The sequence below is a fragment of the Seriola aureovittata genome, chromosome 7 (genome assembly GCF_021018895.1).
Source record: "Seriola aureovittata isolate HTS-2021-v1 ecotype China chromosome 7, ASM2101889v1, whole genome shotgun sequence".
NCBI lineage: Eukaryota > Metazoa > Chordata > Actinopteri > Carangiformes > Carangidae > Seriola > Seriola aureovittata.
Genome location: NC_079370.1, coordinates 8,305,327 through 8,326,952, shown reverse-complemented (window position 1 = coordinate 8,326,952; position 21,626 = coordinate 8,305,327). Strand labels below are relative to the sequence as shown.

The following is a 21,626-nucleotide window of genomic DNA, read 5'->3' as shown; positions in this document are numbered from 1 at the left end:
CCCAAAGTGAAATGGACAGCTGAGCCAACCCGCATGCCTTGAACATCAACTGTGTAAAGCCTGCCTTCTGGTACCATCTCTAAATCTGTTTTCCTGTGGTTAGTATGCGCTCCATCTTTCACAGCTTTCAGTGGGAATGGGTATCTGCCCCCTCAAATGTCAACACACTATTGAGCCTCAAGAGTAAACAAGTCAAACTAAAATACAAAACATTTCCAAACTGAAATTAAAAACAAATGGTGACCAGTTTCTGTGCCTGTTTCAGATTGATGAACCTGAGAAAACGGCCTTTAACATTGAAATTCAGAACATCTGCATCGTTTTCTCTCTTCTCACAAATAATCCCTGAACGTATCAAATCCATATTCATTCAGGACAAAGAGATGATGAGACCACAGACTGGACAGCTTGTCTTTAATAAGACTTAAGATACTCCCACTGACCTTGGAACGCACATCAAAACATATTTATAGCATTTACACGCACCAGAATTTCAAATACATATGAGTCCATGAATTCTCAATGCAGATGAGAGAAAACGGAGTCATGCTTGCACATGTGAAAACTGTTAAACAGTGGAGTAAACCCTTGTTTTTTTTTTATTTCTTAGGGATTTGACCTTTGATGACTTCTGGTTTCTTAATTGTCATGGTTGCACACTCATTATTACATCCAATTCTGCATACAATCAATCATAGCTGAGGTTTAGGTATGAACAGAAAGTATGTTTACACACAGTAAGAAGCCATTGCATGTGAGCTTACATTTCAAATCTCTCTTCATATTTCTCAGTTGAACTTTACAAAAAAAAACTGTTACAGGTAGCTTTTTACAGACCAGGATGTATAATACCCGGGTTTTACTTAGACCTACTCATAGCAGAGTAGCATACAACGACTCCCTTTCATACAGCTTTAATCTGCAGACCCTCTCCTCCTTTGTCTGACACACAAAGTTCATTTACATTATTCACAAATGTACCCAGTCTTTTATATTTCTCTTTCAGTTAAATAACTAAAGAACAAACAAAACAAAACACTTTTTTTTTTTTTCACTCAGCTGTACTGTAATGTACAAAGGATGATACTGTCGAGTAATAGGGTGCCTGTAATTGGTGCCACAAAGATCTTTACAAATGTTAACACTGATGCACCTGTGTTGCATGCAGCAACACCTTTCATTTCATCCTGTTATGTCTTTCTCTCTTCTGTCCTGATGGTTGGTCATCATCTGCTGTGGCCCACTTTATCTTCAGAGAGACGTATTTTACTTTTTAGGAGCTTGGAAGAAGGTTGTTGATTGGCACAGGTCACAGGGATTCCCCCCCATGCGAGCGTTGGCAGGGCTGGTAAAGGTCAGTGGCCTAAGGCGACCAGCACTTCAGCACTGGAGCATGTCACAGGACCTCTGAAGGAGGCAGGCAAGAGAGGGTTAAGGGTCAGAAGGAGGGCAGCAGCCATTGAGGATTAATCAAAACTTGCTAACTGACAAAACGGATTCCACGTCGTTGACCTGAGTTATGACATGGTCTGTAAACTTCTGACCTGGTGACAATACTAAATGCTAAACCATGTTGAACATGTTGCAGGAGGCATAAGCCCATAAATCTTTACTGTCTCGTTTACATGAGAGGAATGAAGAGGCCACCAGAACAGCCAATAAGTGATATAAATTCATAATTTATGTTACACTGAATTATTATATGAGCGCAAATGTAAGGCCACACTCTCAATAAGTATGAACACTCAAATAAACCCTGGAAGTATGTCTTGAACTAAATTGACCTCCTTTGGTAACATTAAATAGTCCAACATATAATTATTCCCAATCATAGCCCACGACATAAATGTCTTGCCAGGTCAGAGTCGTCTCAAGTATCCAAATTTCCAAGAGTGAAGATGAGAGGAGAGAATGTTCACTTTTTTTATGACTGGGTTAACGGAATGAGAAACTAGAACAAAAACTATGATTTTTCTTCTTTTTTTTTTAAGGGAGGCATGAAGAGGGATAGCAAAGGTCATCACCCTCTGTTTGCTTTACATGATATTTATGACTGCTGGCTTGTCTTCAGGTCAACAGGTGAAGGTTACGATCTAGAGTGAGGAGGAAGAGTAGGGTGCTGCTGACGGTGCCACTGGGAGAAGGGGTTGAGTGATGGGTGATATGCTGCTTAATTGCTTCGGGGTCCTGTTTCTAACCTCTGGCAGTGAAGCACTTGTGGATAGTGTCTCCTCATTGCCTCAGCCATTCTAGGAATTCCTCCCTGGGTGCAGTCCCAAGTCAGTGGGGCTGCTGAATAAAAGCTGTCATCAGTATAAAGATACCCTGCTGCTCTTCACCCGTCCCTACACTATTTCTTCCATGTCCCATCTCCACCCTTTTGTGAGTGTAAGTGGAGCCCCCCAGGGCCACACCACCCTTCCCACAGGGGGTACTCACTATTACTGGGGTGATGACCTGCACATTAGATGAAGTTCAGGTTCATCGTCGCTTCATGCCAAGGACAACAGTACTAACTATGGTACTTTGTACTGCAGTCTTTATTGGGTAATGTGAACTTGGCCTGGTGTAAAACTAGCTCAGTGCAAATAAGCACACAAGCTCATTGCAAATGAACCATGGCTGTGTCTGCAACTACTTTTTATTCGGGACAGATGAAAAACCAAAGCCAATAAGGAGCCATAACCAGTTCCTTTTGCTCAAGATGCGACAGTGTGGCTACGAATATTAAGGATATTGTCTGATTTTATTATGTTGTTTTTTATTTTAATCTTTCTTTTATAGGCAAGTGAAAATTTATTTGTGTATTTTCCACTCTGGGGATCAAACCTTGGACTATGGCCAAAATTAATCCAAAATGCTGCTATTAAACTGTGACAAAGCCAACCAGTGCAGAGTGGAAACAATACACCCTTAAGTTTTAGAATCAATTTTGAAATTTTTGGAGTCCACATTTTGGAACATGCACCTTTTTATTTAGGTGGTTAATTAGGTGATATGATCAATACCAATCTCAACTGTTAGGCTACAGCAAATTAGCTTAGTTTAGCATAATTTGCTTAGAGGTACAGAAAATGCATCTGCCTGCATTTTCAAATTTCACCAATTAACAAAGTATATCCTGTGCCATTTGTTAATTAGTGTGCTGGTAGTCTGTAACTCTTTTCCCCTGCTTCCAGTCTTTATGCAAAGCTAGGCTAATCACCTACTGGCCATAGCTTCATGTTATGTAGCACTAACATGAGTGGGCTCCTGCCAGACTTCCTAACCAACTCACTGAATTACAAACTGTGAGCAGATTTCCTGCACAGGGCCCACCAGTTGTGGAGCTACCTTCCTCTCTCTTCCTCCGTTCATATTTTCATTTTTAATTTTTACCTTATTTAAGTCTTTGCCGAGTTTGTTTTCTATACAAGTTTTAGATTATGGCTTCTCTCGTGTGTTGTAAAGCACTTTGTAACTCTGTACCTGCAACATGCTGAGGCTTCATGGGGCCTGTCTTTTTCATGAATGACTCCTCACTGTCAAACGTCAGTATCGGCTCGGTGGCAATGCTGGTGTCAGACTTATCCCGTGCTCCGTTTGTGGTGTTGCCATGATTGGCAAGATGGATGATATCTTCAAAGTGGGCAGTGTCTGCTTTGCTGGACAGACCATTTTCATGCCTGGTAGGCTGGACCCCATTGACCACTTGGACAGAGGGGTTGCTGGAGAGAGGAGACACAGAGCAGAGCATGGTTATAGTTATGAAAGGTCAGAATGACAAGAAATGAGTCATTCCACTGCAATCCAATTATTCTTTTCAAGTCTACCCCAAGAAGCGTGTTCAGAAAAAAAGGGGCAAACATTTCAAGAACCCAGTTCATTCTCCCAGTATATATTACAGCTGTTTACTGCGAGCTTTAATCGTGTGGCTCCTTGTGTTTTCGGTTGAGGTTTACAACAATGCAAACCTCCTATACAGACTTGATTAGTAGTCAGCTCCTGGCTCGGTTTTCTGGCACACAAGTTTTATACTGTTCATGGTGGTCGTGCATTTACATGAGCGCAAAGAAACTTTCACATGGATTAAAAAAAAGAAATGTTTTACCTTTCTTTGACATCAGTCTGTCCATTTTCTGTCTTGTTGTTGGGCACATTGACCTCTGGCTTTGGCTGATAGTCAGCAGATGCTAGTGGAAACAAAGTGAAACAGCTGTTTAGCCAGTGGTAACCATGCACACCAACGTAATCAAACAGTATTAATGATCATCCATAAGCTTTGTAAGGCTAAGTTTATCATTCATTCCAGATCCCCCCCTTACTCAGCTCTACTGATGACATGGCTGTGGTTGAGACAGATCTCCACACCCCTGACTAGAATGGCAGCACGCCTGCCAGGCCTCTGACCACATCAGTGGGCTGGCTAATGTCTTCCTGCATTTGGGAACTTGGCTACAAACAGTATATCACCAAGACCACATTGATCCCCCTCATCTTACTCATCTACTGTGTGTGACGTGGAAGCTCAGACAAGGAGGATGCGCAAGTTATATACTCAATACAGTTGTGTTACAAACAGAATTGTTCCACAAGTTGCAGGGAGAGTACATAGGGCAAAAGGCTGTGCAACATCACATGTATCCTTATTTTATCATTTGTCTCAAAAGTAAATGTTTGGTAACTGCTGCAGGCTGTTACCATGAGCCCACTCTTCCTCTCTACGCCCTCAGTCCCCGGGCTTGGACAACAAGCAAGCACACATGGGTCCTATTGTGCAGAGAAGAAGAACTCAAACTGCAGCTGTACAGGATATGAGGCAGACATGTAATCTAATAACTTTTATACAAAATGGTTCAATGTGAATTTAACTCACATGGGAAATGAGAACAAAAGTACAACAAATACCTGTGACTATTGTAACATATGGAGGAGGGAAAAGAAGCAGAGGAGAGATGGTGCGGTCATGTGTCATCAGGTATCACTCTAAAGGTGGGATAACTAAAATGAGTTCCTCTCAGTAACAGATGAACAGAGTCAGACGCTGTCTCAAATTTACTATGTAGTTGTTGTGGATTTGCTAATTGAATCGGATAGAGTTAGAAATCTACTTTTTAAGTGGATTCTGGAAACCACCTGGTCACAAAGCGTCCACTTTGTTTTAAATCCCTTCCCAGATTACACATTAATGAAAGATACATTAAACCAATTATCCTGAACGATTGTTGCAGATTAAAGGCTTGGGGTGGGTAATGATTTTCCTCCATCGCTTGAGGATTTTTTGTAATAGGCAGACTACTCCAGACTGATGTTCTGCTTACCTTTGCCGCTTTCTGCCTGTTTGTCATTGACTTGTGCGAGGGGGGAGGACTTTGTCTCTTTCTGTGAAGACGGGAGATCATTTCAGTCATTTTTATCAGAATAGTTGAGCTTCTGCTTGTTCTTTTTGTTAAAACTGAACTACAAACGTACCTTGTCGCCTCCATCTGTCTTGCGTGTCCTTTTCATGATCTCCTCTAGACGCTGAGAAAAGAAGAAAGAAATTGGGGAAGATGTGTTTATAAAAAACGGGAAATAAAGGTTTCAGCTTCCATAACAACAATCAAATGTTGAAGTTCCAGCATCCACAACAAAATAGCTTTGTTTAACTTTATTTTAAAGAACTGGGTGCGTTTAGTGGGCTAGACGAGCCCACACACCTTGTCAGACTGCTTTGCTGGAAACTGAGGTTTCACATTTCGCTCGTTGCTTCTCTTCAAGAATGCAATAGGTTTCTTTGTCTCTTGCATCAAAGGCCATTACACTAAAGGTGAATGCACCGAGTCAAACTGAGGCGCCGATGTCATCAGGTGGAGGGCTGTGTCAATAAAGCTGAAGCAGCACTTGTGTACTCAGCTGGAACAACAGAGTAGGACGGTTGAACGGTAGGATGGGGGATCGGACAGGGTTGTACTAAAATACAAACCACTCTGTGTGGATAATTTGTATGCACAGAAGGCAGAGGGTTGAGACAAGGTGCGACCTTCATCTAAGGACACAGCTAGCCTGAGACAGCTAGACCATAACCGCAGCTGTCACTCATAAAAGTGAATCATTTTTAAGTTCCAAGATTATTCATGGCCAGCTCACACACTCATGGCCTTGGCATCTAGATTGGCTGCAAAACATCTGGACTAAAGATTCTTGTTGTCTAATAAGTTGCTTTGTTGCCCCTCGGGATACTTTTAACCGCTTGTGCTTGTTGATTACAAACTTCTTTGTTAAGCTGATAACAGGAAGTGGGCCAATCAGGTTTGGGAGAATAAGGTTACAGTATATTGTGCAGTCTGACTAAGCAGTGAGTTTTTTAAAGAACATGCTGTTCTTGCGGGCTAATTTCAGGACAGAGCCAGGCTCCGGCTCCCTGAGCCAGGCCTGGCACGCCTAGATAAGAGCCTTTCACACGTGGAGAGAAGTTGAGCGTAGGGAGAGAAAGAAAGCTAGCACAGAGGCGTGAGCTCACTGTTGATAGGGGTGGCATACATGAGTGGTTGGCTATGGTCACAAAACGTGTGTGAGCAACACACACATACATATCAGCACACATATCAGCACACATGCAAAGATCCACACAAATCCACACATAGATGACTGGCATAGAAAGCTCTCCATTATTAGTGTTTATATATAGCTTCACACTCACACACACTCTAAGCCCTATTAAATCATGGCATGCAGACAGCCGATCCAGGATAAGCCAAAAACATCATTCATCTTGATTTCAGGGACACAGTTTTCAAGCCTGCGTTTGTCATGTCACAAGGCAAACCACAGAGTATACCACAGAATATAATACCCCTCACTGAGGCAGGAGAGCTTACTGTACTCTGGGTACAGAGTAAATTTTGTGTTACTCGGAGATGTGTGCAGTTCAAAGGAGTGCTGGGACTTCAGTTACTTTCAAATCAAACAAGGGTATGATAAGGATATTTTCTTCCCCTAAAAAAACTACAATAAAAATACTTGACTGACAGGGAACGTTATACTTAAAAAAAAGTACATTTCCAATTTAATGTGTGACTTTAAAACCAGGATGGAAGGACAGATGTATCGCCCTACCCTTTTCCTCTCCAGCCTCTCCTGCTCCTCCTTCTGGAAGTGTTTCTCCCTCTCCAGACGCTGCTTCTCCGCCTCCTCCCGGGCTTTAGCCTCAGCCTCTTCTTTCTGCAACACACACAGGCGAGAATGCAACCACAATTTTAATGCTGGCAGGAGGGGAAAAAAAAAAAAAAAAGAAAAGAACTTCTGCCAAAACAGCATGCCTTTCACGTAACAAGGGTGTGGTTGCTGCCTGCAATTATTGTTTACAACCACAAAAGGGATATTTTCCTGCATCTTTGAGCCAAAAAGATCTATTTTCTACATTTATAGCCTCGTGAGGACCAGTCACAGTGAAATACAATACTTTGCATAATTATATTTGATCATGTTTAACCACAAATGACACTTCTGTGAAAGACCACAAGGGGGTGGCAAAGCGTAAGGACTAGATAACAGACCATTTAGACCATAGAGATAAGATAAGTGCCAGGGCTGATCAGGATAAACAGTCTGTCTGCTTCTCCATGGCAACATCCACAAACACAGGAAGAGTCAATTGCACTCGTGCAGGTTATTTGACAAACTCAAATGTAAAAATGGCACATTCATTGTATCTACTGGTTCATCGGTTTGGACTAATATTTGCCTTTGAGGATAATGACATCCTACTGATGTATAAAAAAGAACAATATACCGGATCACGTTTTAGGAAGAGCCTGTTATCAGATGAGGTCAGTGTGAGGTGAAAAGCTGGGACATCAAACCATGGACACCACAAACAGGATGTTTACTGAAGACAGGGGAGTGTGTAGGTTTGGGGTGTGAAGGGCAACGTGCCAGGGAACAATGTGAGGATGCAGTGAGTTTGCATGTGTGTCATGACCTTTACTTGAAAAGCAATAATAACTGTCATACTATAATGGGCTTCAACCACTTCAGCATACCTGTTTCTGCAGGCGTAAATTCTCCTCTTGCTCGGCTTTGGCTCTCTCCACGGCCTCCTTCTCCTCCTGCAGCCGTTGGGCTTCGTCTCTCCTCCGCTGCTCCTCTGCCATGGCACGGGCCTCTTCCTCCCTGCGTTGCCTTTCCTCTGCCTCCCTCGCTATTCGCTCCTCTCTCAGGATCCTAGAGACGTCGGGCATAAGGCCGAGGATAAGCATTTTCCACAAACTCACGTGCCAAAGACTTTGAATGCAGTAAACTATTTAATATGTAAATGATTCCATTGACAGGACATTTCCTCTTTAGTTTACGACATAGCTGCTTGGTTGACTTTGAAGCGCAGGAAACCAAACTATTTAGGGAAATGGAAACAATTGGAAGTATGAGTGCCAACAAAAGATCACATCAATACCCTTTCTGTAAATAGGAACTTGCTGTGGTTAGAGTCAGTCAACGGGCTATCAAATTCCTAATGCTCACACACATCACAGCCAGTGCTGAGTGAGGTCTCATTCAGACATGCATGTGCTGTGACAATGCATGGATTAGTTTTACTAATGCCTTTTATTTTATAGAAAAAATAAAAGTTTGTTGTGCAGCATAAAATCTCCAGCAGTGTACACACCACCAACCATCTCACAATGGCATTACATAAATAATCACTCATGAAAAAACTGCATACAATAATCCAGTATCAGTTCAAATGTCAAATACTGTCTTTGAGGGGAACTGCATGTTCACATAGTCCCCAGTATGAACTGCAGTCTGCTCAACTCTGCAATGGAGGCCAGAAAAAAGGAGATATAGGAGCACAGCTTGGGCAGTCACTCAGCTGTGAGACTGTGATGTTGAAAATTTCTATCATCTCTTGTAAAGTCAAATAACTCCACAGATCATTCACTGTGCCGGGTCAACTCTAGCCTGCTCTGGCCCGCCCTGTGTTTTGAGGCATATTAAAAATCTCTGACCTCTCCTTCTCTTCCTGCTCGCGCCGTTCCTGCTCCTCCCTCTCCCTCTGCTCTCGGGCTTGACGGCGTCTCTCCGCCAGGATGCGAGCGGCCTCCTCTGGGTCGTTGGTGCCCGCCATTGGCTTGGCTGACGGAGAGGGCGTTGGTGATGCTGCGGGGACAGAAGGAGTTGAGTGGATTTGCTCAGGTGAGGAGCAAGAGGTTGTGGTTGTAACTGGTGTGCTCGATGCATGGGGTGAGGCGGCGGCTGAGGATACTACGATGGCAGGAACCACAGGGGAACCTAAAACATGACAAAGCAACAACGTGCATTAGCCAACCTTCAATGTTAATGTTTCTTGACTTTTTAAAGTGGTGCTTTCTCAAGGGGACGCCTATCGATGATTACAAATAACACATTCAGTCTTTTCCCTTCACATGCACTGAGACATTCTGTCCCCTGCAACTGGAATTTGTAAACAAGTATAGCTTCAGCTTAAGAACTTGGTAATTACATAATTTAGGCTGATTAGAGCAGACTCTTAGCTCCATGGTCTGTGTCTTCGCACACACAGCGCTCTGTGTGGCTCACTCAGTACACTCCCTTTGTTTTCATGCCTAATTAAGCCTGATGGTAATCTTTACCTACTGCTCCTTTTAAAGAAATACAGATTTTCCAGAGGCTCAAAAAGATTTTCCAATAGATCCAGTCTTCTGGTCAGTGACAGAAAAAGTCAGACAGTGGAGAACTTTTTGGGTATATCATGATAAAAATACAGCATGACTCAGCCACAGAGGGAAAATCCAGATGTTCTGTATCTTATGATTGTGCAAATTGGACTGTTGGTCAAAGTGGCAACAAAATACAGATCATTTTAACACAAGGTCCATTTAGTAGCTTCTCTGGGCTGTTAACTGCTTCTCCATAGTCTTTAATCAATATATGGATATGGATCAGTGGCTATCTTGTGGCTTAAATATTAAACTTCAGTCAATGATATAACAGTTGGTCGACTAATATTCACATGGCGACAACTGAGCCATTTCCATGACAACTAAGGAAACTTTAAGCTGAGATCTGAAAAAATAGTAAGTGAACCTTGAGTTAAATGTAAAATATGTAATGTTCTGCTGCTAGGGGTCTCTCATTCAAAACAATAACAAAAGATGAAGTTTGGTGACGTGAAGTAACGTGGGATTCTTCATCTGGTTAAAATATATAGTTAAAAAGTGTATCATAAAAATGCAGCTTAAAATGGAATAAAAGTCTGGCAGACAAACACAACGTTGATACATGCGCATAGGGGATATGATGGGAATATGATGCGCATGACAGGCAACCAAAGAAAACAGACCTTTATCTTGATTGAAATCACAGATTTTTCTAGGTTTGAAAACTGCTGGAAACATTTGGGATAATGTAAGTACAGAACTCAATAAATATAATATACATGTACAATATATAACATACTTCCAGTCGGTTTTAAGACATTTCAATGCAGAAAGGTTACATACTTTACCGTTAAGAATATCTTGTCAAACTCTTCCCAAAGTCAAAAATGAACCATTACGCTCATTTTTTAAGTTTTAAGTATAAGTGTTGCATGACTTCCGGGAGGAAAGGAATTCATTTAATTTAACCTTAACTTCTTCACCTTACTGGAAATATGAACAGGAAGTCTTGACTGATGGTTGAGCATTGACCACCATCACCACTTTCTTTTGAACTCACTCTTTCGCTCCTCAGGGGTGGCGGGCCTGCGAGGCTCCTTCACTCTGTTGAGGGGGACAGGGGAGGATGTTCGGTGTTCTATCCTGGCAGGGGTCCGGGCTCTTTTGGGCCGGCCCTTAGGAGTCGACGGGCTTCCACGTGTTGATGGAGGTTTGGGGGAGGCAGCAGGGCTGGGGGAGGCAGTTCTGCCCTTGGGTGTGGCTGGGGATGACGGCCGTTGTCTTGACAAAGGACTGGGACTGGAAGAAAAGAGAATAGAGGGGGAAAATGTAAGGCTGATGGGAAATGATGTCAATAATGATTCTCTCATGGAGTTTGACACATTATTCTTTTAGACGTGGGCTGAAATGTTTGTTTGAAATAATGTCCTGAAGAAACCTGGCTTCAGCAAACAGATTCACACCAGACAAAGCACTCAAACATTGCATCATCCTTAAAGTGCATTATCGGTCAGCATCCCGGCAACAAGCAGACAATGCAACACTTGGAGGGGAAACGTCCATTATGCTGAGGAAGAAGTTTTTTAGGCCACTGGTACTGCCAGCTCTGTCAAGCTCTTTGTTGAGTCAAAAGAGTATTTTTTTCTTCTTTTTTCTGTCATGGATGTCATTTATTTCTGTGGCCTGGGGATAAGAGAGACCTTTCATGCAATGCCTAGGCTCAAACAGTGCATGAAATACGCAGTCTGTGTGATGCAGACGTAAACATGGTCGCTCAGGCTAACACAGTTGCTGACCAGAAAAAGGCTGTGGGTCAATGGGATATGAGGTTAAATCTTGTTTACAATACTGTTTCAGTGAGCAAATAGTGGCTGCAACTAACAAATATTTTCATTGTTTAATCTGTGGATTATTTTCACAACTGATCTTTATGTACTGTACATAAAATGTCAGAAATAGGAAGAAATACGTTTTGAAATTTCCCAGAATTCAAAGTCACATCTACAGATTTTGTACAACAAACAGAACAAAATCTACAATTTACATTGTAATAAAAAGAGAGAGCATCTCAGAAAATCTTTACATTTGAGAAACTGAGACCTGAGAACGTTTGGAAATTTACTTGCAATATTGCTGAAATTATAAATAGACTATCAAGAATATTTCTTGCATTGCTTGCATTACTTTTCAAGTTATGACTAACTGATTGACTGACTGTTTCAGCTGTAATGTGATTACATCTACAGCAGCGCTAAAGGGGTAAGCTAATTTTTTGATTGATAGAAAATTGATCAATGAGGAGCTTCCATTGTAAAATTAATACCTTTTTGTGGTAAATATAAACAAAGAAAGAAAATAGCATAAATAAACAAACTGAATTGAATATATTTGTAAATAGTAAAAAGTAAAAACTGTATGTTTTACCTTGGATCGGGTCTGTGTCTCATGCTGGGTAGAGACTGTCTCTTCTTGAGTACCTTCTCCTTAGTGAGGGCAATTTTCTCCTTCTCATTCTCCCGCTCTTTGTCTTTCTTTTCTTTCTTGTTTTTATCCATCTGTATTACAAAACCGATTAAAAAAGGGTAAACACAAATTCAATCACTCCCTGGAAATTAAAATTATAATAAAAACAGAAAGTAAGACAAGAAACAAGTACATGAAAAGAACAGAAAACAGCTGGTCAGGGATCATGTTTTGTTATATAGGAAATAGTTTCTCAAGAACAATCCAGCAATTTCACCATTAAATTTTCATATAGTTTCAGGTGAATATTAAAAACCACTTGTAGAAACAGAATCAGCTGTTATAGATTTCATGACTTGTTAGCTACGCTCCTACTCTGGAAAAGGACTTCCTTAATGAGTCTCTTGATACAGGTCAGGTTCCCTCTGTAACCCTGCCGTAACTTTCTGAAGACTGTGACTACACTTGACTGTGAGTGGAGAATATGTTAGATGCATTTAACAACAAGGCAAGAGCTAATAAGGCAGACATACGGGTGTGGAGCTGCGTCTGTGTTGGCGCTGGGTGATGTCCGGTGTGCTGGACGTCACCCTCCAACGGTCGGAGCAGCGGTGGTGGGGCTGGTGGGCGCACAAGGTGAGGGGACTGGCCGAGGCCGAACGGGGGCAGAGAGGAGAGTCTGGAGAGGAAGATGACGTAAAATTAAACCATATGTTAATGTATTTATAGTGAGTCAGATATTAAATTAATACTTTTTTTTTTTTTTTTTTTTTTTTTTTTTTTTTACAACTTACGACCATCTTTGCCGTTGCTGAGGACACTGGCGGCACTGCGGCTTCTGGCAAGGAAAGACAGTGTCGGCGTCATCAGCCGGTCAACTATACTGCTCTCCCACGCACTCAGTGCAAGGCTACGGGCTGCAAGTAGGAAAAGAAACATTAATTAATGTATTTTTTTCGATTAAATTGAAAGATGGATCTAACGGATGTCCTCAGTTGAACCAGAGCTCTGTTGTTAGTATATCAGCCCCAAACTTGTCAAACCTGAAGTATTAGTAGAACTTAGACACCTTTGGAATCTCTCCCTCATTAACAAAATATAGTAGTGAAGGATTTTTTTTTACCAGAAGGAAATAAAAAGAGACAGTTTCTTAGGTTACGGCTTACATGTAGCATATGTCTTCAAGCCATAAAGACCCGCTTAAATACACACAATCCCAATAAGACACCTCAGTGCCACCCACAGAGATCATGAGAGGAGGGGAGGTGGAAAATGAGCCCAATAAATGTGTCTACTATAACACTGGGCTGTATGGGTACCACCCAGGAGAGAGAGAGAGAGAGAGAGAGAGAGAGAGTTATTTGAAATGCTTGTCTAGACAGTGAGTCAGTTATTTATAACCACAGCCCTGAGCACACAAGCGGAGAGCACGACGAGTGGAGACTCATCAGGATTTAGAGAGAGAAACTTTCTTCTTTGGCTGTAAGGTGTTAACACGAGAAAGATGTTACGCTGAATCTTCATATGGTTGTGTAGTGGAGTGTGTGTGGGGGGGAAGAGAGGAGTGTGACAAGAAAGATAAAGTAGTTACCCATCTATTTTTTTGGGTAGCAAAGAGGAACAGTACCTGCTCCCGGGAGTTTTCAGAATATATTATCTCCTGAAAAATGCTGACTCACTGACTCACTCACTAACTTTACTTTTTTTTTTTTTTTCAAGCTCAAAAGTTTCTTTGCAGAAGTACACGGTGGCCTGGTTAACTTAAGACCTATAAAAAGGAGAGAGAGCTGTCTGAATCTTAAGAATAAAGAAAGATTGATTCAAAGACACAAAGTTGATTCAAAAAGAAAAATTGTCATAAATAATCACACCCATCAATCAATCAATAAAACATTTAGGACACCGAAAAGACATCCCATATCCAGCATGTTGTGATGAAAATGAGCACAAAAGGATCCATTTCACTGTGCAAACACACCAGGAATGAAACGACCATTACCACACAATGAACCAACCAAAGGATAGTAAAAGACGGCAGAACAAAATATGAATACTGTACATAACCCATATTAAAATATGAGCATGCAGAGCATGTCAAACAAAGCCCCGAACCAAATTCTGGAGAAAACAAAAACAGAACTCATAGTGGTTTTGGAAGATGGAAATGGGTCTCCTGAGCTTGATGGTTGACATCAAGCACAGGAGAGGGACTAAAATCAGAAAGGGGAAGAGGTAACTAAGGAAAAAAAAAAAAGAGGACAATGATGGACGGGTTCGGAGATGTTGGCAGTGGCAGAGTGATGGACACATTTAACGAGAGGGGGGAGGGCATTCCAGATGTTGCCTTACTTCTGCTGGGGGAGTTCCAGAGCGTGGCGGAGGACTTGGAGAGTCGCTTGTTTATAACAGAGTCCACGTGTTTGGGCAGGTTGACCGTTGACACAGAGCATCTGCCTAAGAAGCCAAAAGAGCGCCACACAGATGTTCACACAGGTCACATGGTTGAGAGGAAGAGGAGGAACTTCGGTGGCGTCATGCGTTACGCTCAAATGATGCCCCCACAAACATACACCCACTCACTGCAAAGGCAACTACACTTACGTATTTGAAATGTGAGCAATGTTCATTAAAGCAAATTCCCATGTGCTGACCGTGTGTATAACAACATCCCCTGCTTTACAGTCCATACACGCACACAGTACGACATCTGTTCACTTCAACTAGCCTTTAGGTGCGCAGGCAGGCACAGAACATGTGTTTCAAAAATGGTATTTCATGTTGTTATAATTCTTAAAGGGTCAGTGCACCCAAATAACAAGATTTATGTTTCCTCTTTAACCTCTAACCCATTTAGCATTGCAGATAGTTTTGGTTTTATTTGTCCCGGTTTTTGAAATATATAATAAATAATAAACTTTTAAAAACATGTTACACAGTCATTCACAAGACAATAAAAACATGAGCTGTGTCTCTGAGATTTCTTCCATGATATCGATAGAATAGGAATGAAAAGAAAATGTGTTCTTGCTTTTGCTTAAAAAATGGACAAATGAACTTTAAAATATTCATTACCGACATCTCTTTCCAGAAATTCTGTCCCTATTATTCTTGATAATCCACACAGTGCAGTGTCAACCATTTCCATTGACACTGTTTCTTAGGTAGAGAAGTAGTAGTAGAAACTGGAACTGCTTGAGCTGAATGGATTATTCAGAGCAACTGGGGCATGTTATCGGGGAAAACAAGTTGCTAATGAATATTTTACATGTCATCTTTCAATGCGAGTGAGAAAATAAGGTTGCTTCTTTTGTGATATGGGTGAAATTATCCTTTTAAGGTTCATGCTCACTTCACAACAATTCCAATTCCAAAAAAGCAAGTAGATATTCCGAGGAAGAACCTTCACAAGACACCACACAATCCCAGTGAAACACAGCTCAGAATAACCATAACAACCAAACAAGTGATGGAAAGCAACTGCTGGGAAACATGTACTCGTTTCAAGGCTTGATGACGTGAACTGGCGCTTCAGAAAAGAGCAAAATCTCAAATCCATGAAACCATCCATCTGCAATACTTGCATCAATTCCCAATTCTCTATCCCCTTAACACACTGCAATCAAATGAACACACTCTTTCCCCAAATGTCGTCAGACATGATTCAGAGAACATTACAGCAACAGAGGTACTGAAGCAGGCAGAGCATGAATGTCCTCATTTAAACACAAAAGACTAGGAGACATGAGACAGCATGCTCTTTTGACAGAGGCCAACGTGGGTACTTTGTAGCAGTTCCTAAATAGCATCTTGAACTCTCAGCCATTCCACTGCAGCCTGTTTACGCTTGTATGCTTTCATCATCTGACAGACGGCAGGCTGAAGAGGGAGGGAGGAAGGAGGAGGAAGGAAGGGAGAGATTGATTTCAGTGTCAATAATTCCCCGGGCATATGGCAGAGGCGATTACATGACGTAAAATGCAACTAGGGACTCTTCAGATTTAGAGCTTCAAGTCGGGAGGATGGAACAAAGGGACAGAAGCATCTATCAAGCTGTTAACACATCATTCCTGCATTACCTGGTCTCTGCAGCTACTGTTGCACTATGAGGACATTTATCAACTCAAATTAAACATAATCAGACAGCATATTCCATTTTAGCTGCTAGTCGATAGAAGCCTGCTTAATACAGCCGGTTCAGTGAAGCAGCTGAATACATTTTCACCTTGTGTGCGATCAATACAGTCTGATCATGATAAGGGGCTAATGACCATGAACTAATGTTTAAGAGGCAAACAGTCGACAAGGACAGGGCGGAAGTAGCTTATACATCAGAGGAACTGGTATATTAAGGTGGAGGAGTGTGATTGATGCAGCAAAGGCACACCAGATTAAAATATAACAAAAGTGCTCAGTGCTGTCCAAATCTGTCTGGGCAGCATTCCTGACTGTGCTCCTGGCAGCATTATACGCCAACCCCAGCACTGAGCATTGAGCATGAAATACTGAAGACCAAACTAAGCTATCCATTTCACTGTTTGGATTAAGAAGCAGGCAACAAAATTCATTTCTTTATAATTCACCTGAATGGTGATAGCGCAGTAATTTCAGGCTGCACTGCTTCAGATCTACCTCGATGGTTCAGTTGTAAAAGAAACGATCAGAAATAACAAAAATTAAAAACTTGCTGGTTTCAGCTTCTTAAATTTGAGGATCCTCTACTTGTCGTATTATAGGATGGTAAATTAAAGACATTTGGGAGTTGGACAAAATGAGCAAAGTGAAAACATCATGTTGGGATTTGAGAAATCCGGGAACATTCTTACTGACATTTTACAGACTAAATGATTAATCGAAAAAACAATATCATTAATAAAGAATGAAAATCATTATCAAAAATTCATTATTTGCAAATCTGTGACAGCACAGCTGACAGACAAGCCTAGGAGGAAAAAAAGAAACTTCTGCAAAGACATGAGCCAGCTGCAGCAGGTCAGTCACTGAAAGAGAAATTAGCGATGTCAGGTATGCTATTGATATAACTGCTTCATATTGGCTACATGAAGCAGTTATTTTCCCTTGTCTAGTGCGACTTTATGAGGATGTGTGTCCAGGCTGGACAGTACACTCACTTTCTTTCTGGCTGGAGTTCTGACTTAGCGCACCGGCCCATGACCATCTTTGCTGGCGGATTTCTGCCCACGTCTTCTTGGTTGACCTGTGGATGGCAGCTTCATAGCGCTCCTGGAAAGGACACAAGAACACACACACTGTCAAATGCATCAAACCCAACACGCAGGACAGTGTGACACAGTAAAAAGCCTGGATTCAAGCACCCCGCATCGCCAAGGTGTCCTTGAGCAGAAACATAAATACCTTCATCTGCAACTGACCCTGTTGAGCTACCATTCCAATGAAGGAAGGTATTAACATTTCTCCTCCGGGTATCTAGCAGTAAGTGTAACTAACCCATCCCCCCCTACCACCTACAAATTAATACAGCATCATCTATTGAATAGATAATTTTCGACAGAGGCCATTGTCTCGTCCAAACATACTTTGTTCTTCTCCAGTTTCTGCTTCTGTCTCTCCTCCAGAGCGGCTCGCCGTTTTTCCGCCTTGATCCGCTGCTGCTCGAGCTTCTTGCGGCGCTCCTCCAGCTGCTGCTCCCTCAGCTGCTTTGCCTTCTCCTCTTTCTCCAGCCACTGGGTCTTTTTGGCAGCTAAAATGGGAGAGAAGACATGGTCAGGAGAGTAAGCTTTTACCAAATAAGCACAGGACAGAGGAGCTCTCTATTTCGTCCCTGTCTTTTCCAAATAGCTATAGTGCACATCGTCTTTCAAAAGATGCATTCTTTGAAAATTCTGTGTCGGTTTTGTCTTGAACGAGTGGTGTGATATCCGTTGAGAACCACTATTTAACACAAAATTACTGTTTGTTTGGTTTTCAAGCTTGAAGAAAATATGCAGAGTAAGGCCTCTCTGAAGTTTACTTCACATCTACAGCTGTCTTTCAAAAATTATTATGTTGCCTTTCACCTCAATCCCCTTTTGTGTTTGCAATTCAATTCAATTACTTGACTTTTCCACAAAGTAGCGCATGACGTGAAGTTAGACAGATACAGCACTTCTGAAGTGACACTTTTACACCACACTAATCGCATCAAGCCTGCACGTCAGCTTCAATAAACCACACACTTTGATATGGAAATCGTTTCCTTGTCCCTGAGCCATTCAAAGAGGGCGTAAAGACGCCTTTTGCAGCTGCCTTACTTTGTGTACACAACTCGTCCTATTTCTTTAAACTACAAAGTAAAACCTCCATGAAGAATCAGCCTCTGCAACGACGAGAGGCTCAGTTCTCTAAAGCACTTGATGCAACAAAAGCAACTGGTTGTGGATTTCAGATTATGGTGACGGATCATTGCAGAGATGCTGGAGGCTAGCAGGGTTCAAATTTATTGCCAGACACACAGTTGGGCTTTTATCTGAGAGAGGGAAACAAAAAGCTGAGTTATACCAAGGCACTGCTTGCCAGCACCTTGCAGCCAAGGAAATATCTGCTGCAGTGCGTATCTCAGCTCATCGCAGCTTGATGGCCTCGACTTGAGAGAAGGCTTTTTTTTTTTTACTTCCAGTGGAAACAGCTTCATAATTCATCCGTTGTGCTTTTGATGAGGGAAGAGAGAACTGCCTCAACTGCCCACAAATGCAATGTTTAAGGCTTGCTAAAATAGATTACAGTTTTCCACATCCATAGTATTTCCTCCCTCCTCACAAGGGAAAGTCACACATATTTTGCGACAAAACTGCACCCACACTCTCCAAGCAAATCAAGTGTGTGGCAGTGTGACGCTCAGATTGAATATTTGAATTGGACTCATTCAACAGTGTTTTGTAATGGTTTTCCAGACTACACAGGTGCTGGCTGCAGGAGGGAAAATGAGCTGGAAATTGGCTGGGGGGGCTTCATGCTTACACTACGCTAAGAAGAGTTAGTCTGACGGCGTTCAGCTCACGATTTAACACAATTTTCAATTTTGAGTGCCACTCATCATCAGTCATTTATGAATCTATTTCAGGGCTTGAAATGATGAACATATGTACAATTCTGAATTTATTTAAGCTGACATGGCTTTAAAAACACATTCCTCAACTCCCTGCTGATGGTTATTGGTGCTGACATGTACCAATGAGACCTACTATAGTAAGATCATTAAATAATCATAAACAGAGCGCTGCTGTAAACCCTGGTGCATGAAGTATTCATACTACCCCTCCAAAGACAGACAAGGCAGGAGAATAGCTCCTGTGCTGTTGCAGGCAATTCTCTGGTGCAATTCTCTCAAAGCTTCACTCAAAAATAACAAGGACCCAATAACACACAAACAAGAATATGTAGGGATTGGTGACTCTTTACTTTCTATTAAAATAGAAATACCACAGACGATGGTTGATGAGATAAGTCTTCCTGATCGAGATCTCTTTTAAGCTGATATTGTAAACACACGCTTTGGCAGGATCTCATCTTTTATCCAAGTCTGAATGAGAGTATTAGATCAGAGCCGTACCATCTGGCGTGCCCCGGTGATCGCCCAATTAGACTGATCCACGCTATGAAGTGTGTCAAACTCATCTTACTGCTGTTTAACACACAGCTGGATTAGACAACATGGCATTACTGGAAGTATGATAACAGCTAGTTTAAAAGAAACCTGCATTATGTGAGGATAGGATTGTGAATTTATTCTGCATTTGCCAAATTAAGTTAAGCTCTAATAAAATTGAGACCATTTAGAGTATGTTTCATCCATTTTTCCTGAACTCCCAAGGTACTAAAAAGCAAATGTGATGAAATATGATTTTTAAGAATTTTTATCTACCATGTTGATAAAGCCTTGTGAGACAACAACAGCAAAACAAATTTAGCCGTGTAAGCTGCAATAAGAATTGTCGTTCAACTCTGTATCTAAACAAGTGAACACTAATTTAAATATTTTGCTATTCCAGACAGTTTTGAACTGCAAGATTTTTTTTTTCTTTTTGGCAATATAAGGTTGTTTAGATGTATATTCACAGCCAAGATAAATCTGGCTGTAAGCATCTCTAAACCCAATTTCTCCAGTCAGATGGTAATCATAGTAATTTTGTGGCATGTGGTTCAAACGTGTTATCTTTAAATACGAAATCGCAGGAGTTCTGTAGCATTTGCAGCTGGAACACGTGGATGAAAGAAGATCAAAGTCAGGCCACGCAACATCTTTTTCTGCGTGAACAGATGGTCAGCCACAGTCTGTCCTATTGTTTAACAACCAATAACATTTATTTACACATAAATGATTGGTTACATGATCGGTCTATGGCTACATGAAACTTTTGAGAAGTGAGAGAAAAGCTTACAATTAGTTGAAATTTGTAAGATAAAGAAAAACTAAAAACAACCACGATTTTAAAACAAGGAACACCATGAGGATTAAATGAATGAAACACTAGGGCTGGGCAATATGACCAAAACTCTTGTATATATAAAACTGTCAATAAAGTTTAAATATATTGCTTTTTGCCTCCAGTCAGATCTCCTACAAGTCTGCTATATATCTTTCTAAAGCTGGTATTCTGAATTTGCTCAGTTACTGAAGCATTAGCATAAGTGCTCACTACCGCTTTGCTTTATCAGAGGATGTACTATGAATAAGAAATAATGTCAAAGCATGTGACTACGTGTTATCTTTATTTAAAGGGATGATTTTTCAAAGCCATATGGGAAGAACTTACCAACTTATACAACATTGAGTCTATATTTAATTTCATTATTGATATGTTCTTGGTGTGTTGCCCAGCCCTAGTTTAAACTACTGAACTTTATTAAGCTGAGACATCCACGTGAAACAGAGTGCTGAAAAACAGGCTTCACCACCACCACCACCACCATCACCACCACAGACACATCGGTGAGTGGCTTACCTTGTAGCTTGCTGAGCTCTTCTGCAGGAGGAAGGGGTGAGAGAGAAGACAGAGGCAACTGTCAATCATGCAAAGCAGTGCACCACCAGCGTGTAGCCGGGTGATAATGTGACAGCCATGTGTTCAATAAAAACTAAAGACTTGGGCCAAAGAGATGTAACAACTGACACAAAAAAATACAGCAGTGTCATTTGATGTGAGGCCCAAGTGAAAGGCACTTAGGACATTTTGCACCAATTGATCAAACTGTCAGATTATGTGAGGATAAAATGCAGAAGAAGGTTCTGTGCTTTGATGACTCAACGCTGTTGCGTGGAACAAATTTCAAATAAAGTAAAGCCATATGAGATATTCATCACACTGCAAAAAGCTCACAGGTTTTTGTTTGTGTGTAAAAAGCGTACAGGTTTCTGTCAGTGTGAGGACTTCAAACTGTATTAACATACATTTCAGTGCAGAGGTGAGCAGAAGCAAAGTCAAACAATATAAAATAAGCAAATGTTTGAACACATTTCATGAGTATTTCAGCATGCATGCAAAAAAAAGGAATGCTCACTTGTCTGTAGTAAAATGGAGGCTTGGC

At 41.3% G+C, this 21,626-nt stretch overlaps 1 protein-coding gene across 7 annotated transcripts in view; it reads right to left on the bottom strand.

The window, feature by feature from the left end:
• Positions 1-397: 397 nt before the first annotated feature.
• The window catches only part of map7d1a (MAP7 domain containing 1a), a 40,370-nt gene continuing 19,141 nt past the window's right edge, over positions 398-21,626 (bottom strand). The window contains exons 4-20 of one of the 7 annotated variants that reach the window (XM_056380782.1): positions 21,044-21,064; positions 17,639-17,802; positions 17,213-17,324; positions 14,433-14,537; positions 12,878-13,000; positions 12,617-12,762; positions 12,045-12,175; positions 10,681-10,919; positions 10,304-10,348; positions 8,970-9,120; positions 8,004-8,184; positions 7,078-7,182; positions 5,452-5,502; positions 5,301-5,361; positions 4,091-4,172; positions 3,469-3,707; positions 398-1,407 (exon numbers count right to left, since the gene is read on the bottom strand). In XM_056380782.1, the coding sequence (XP_056236757.1) occupies positions 1,397-1,407; positions 3,469-3,707; positions 4,091-4,172; positions 5,301-5,361; positions 5,452-5,502; positions 7,078-7,182; positions 8,004-8,184; positions 8,970-9,120; positions 10,304-10,348; positions 10,681-10,919; positions 12,045-12,175; positions 12,617-12,762; positions 12,878-13,000; positions 14,433-14,537; positions 17,213-17,324; positions 17,639-17,802; positions 21,044-21,064 (1,967 nt within the window). In that variant the 3' untranslated portion in view covers positions 398-1,396. Of the gene's footprint in view, positions 1,408-3,468; positions 3,708-4,090; positions 4,173-5,300; positions 5,362-5,451; positions 5,503-7,077; positions 7,183-8,003; positions 8,185-8,969; positions 9,253-10,303; positions 10,349-10,680; positions 10,920-12,044; positions 12,176-12,616; positions 12,763-12,877; positions 13,001-14,432; positions 14,538-17,212; positions 17,325-17,638; positions 17,803-21,043; positions 21,065-21,626 lie in introns of all 7 variants that reach the window. The other 6 variants (XM_056380783.1, XM_056380779.1, XM_056380786.1 and 3 more) reach the window with 6 other exon arrangements.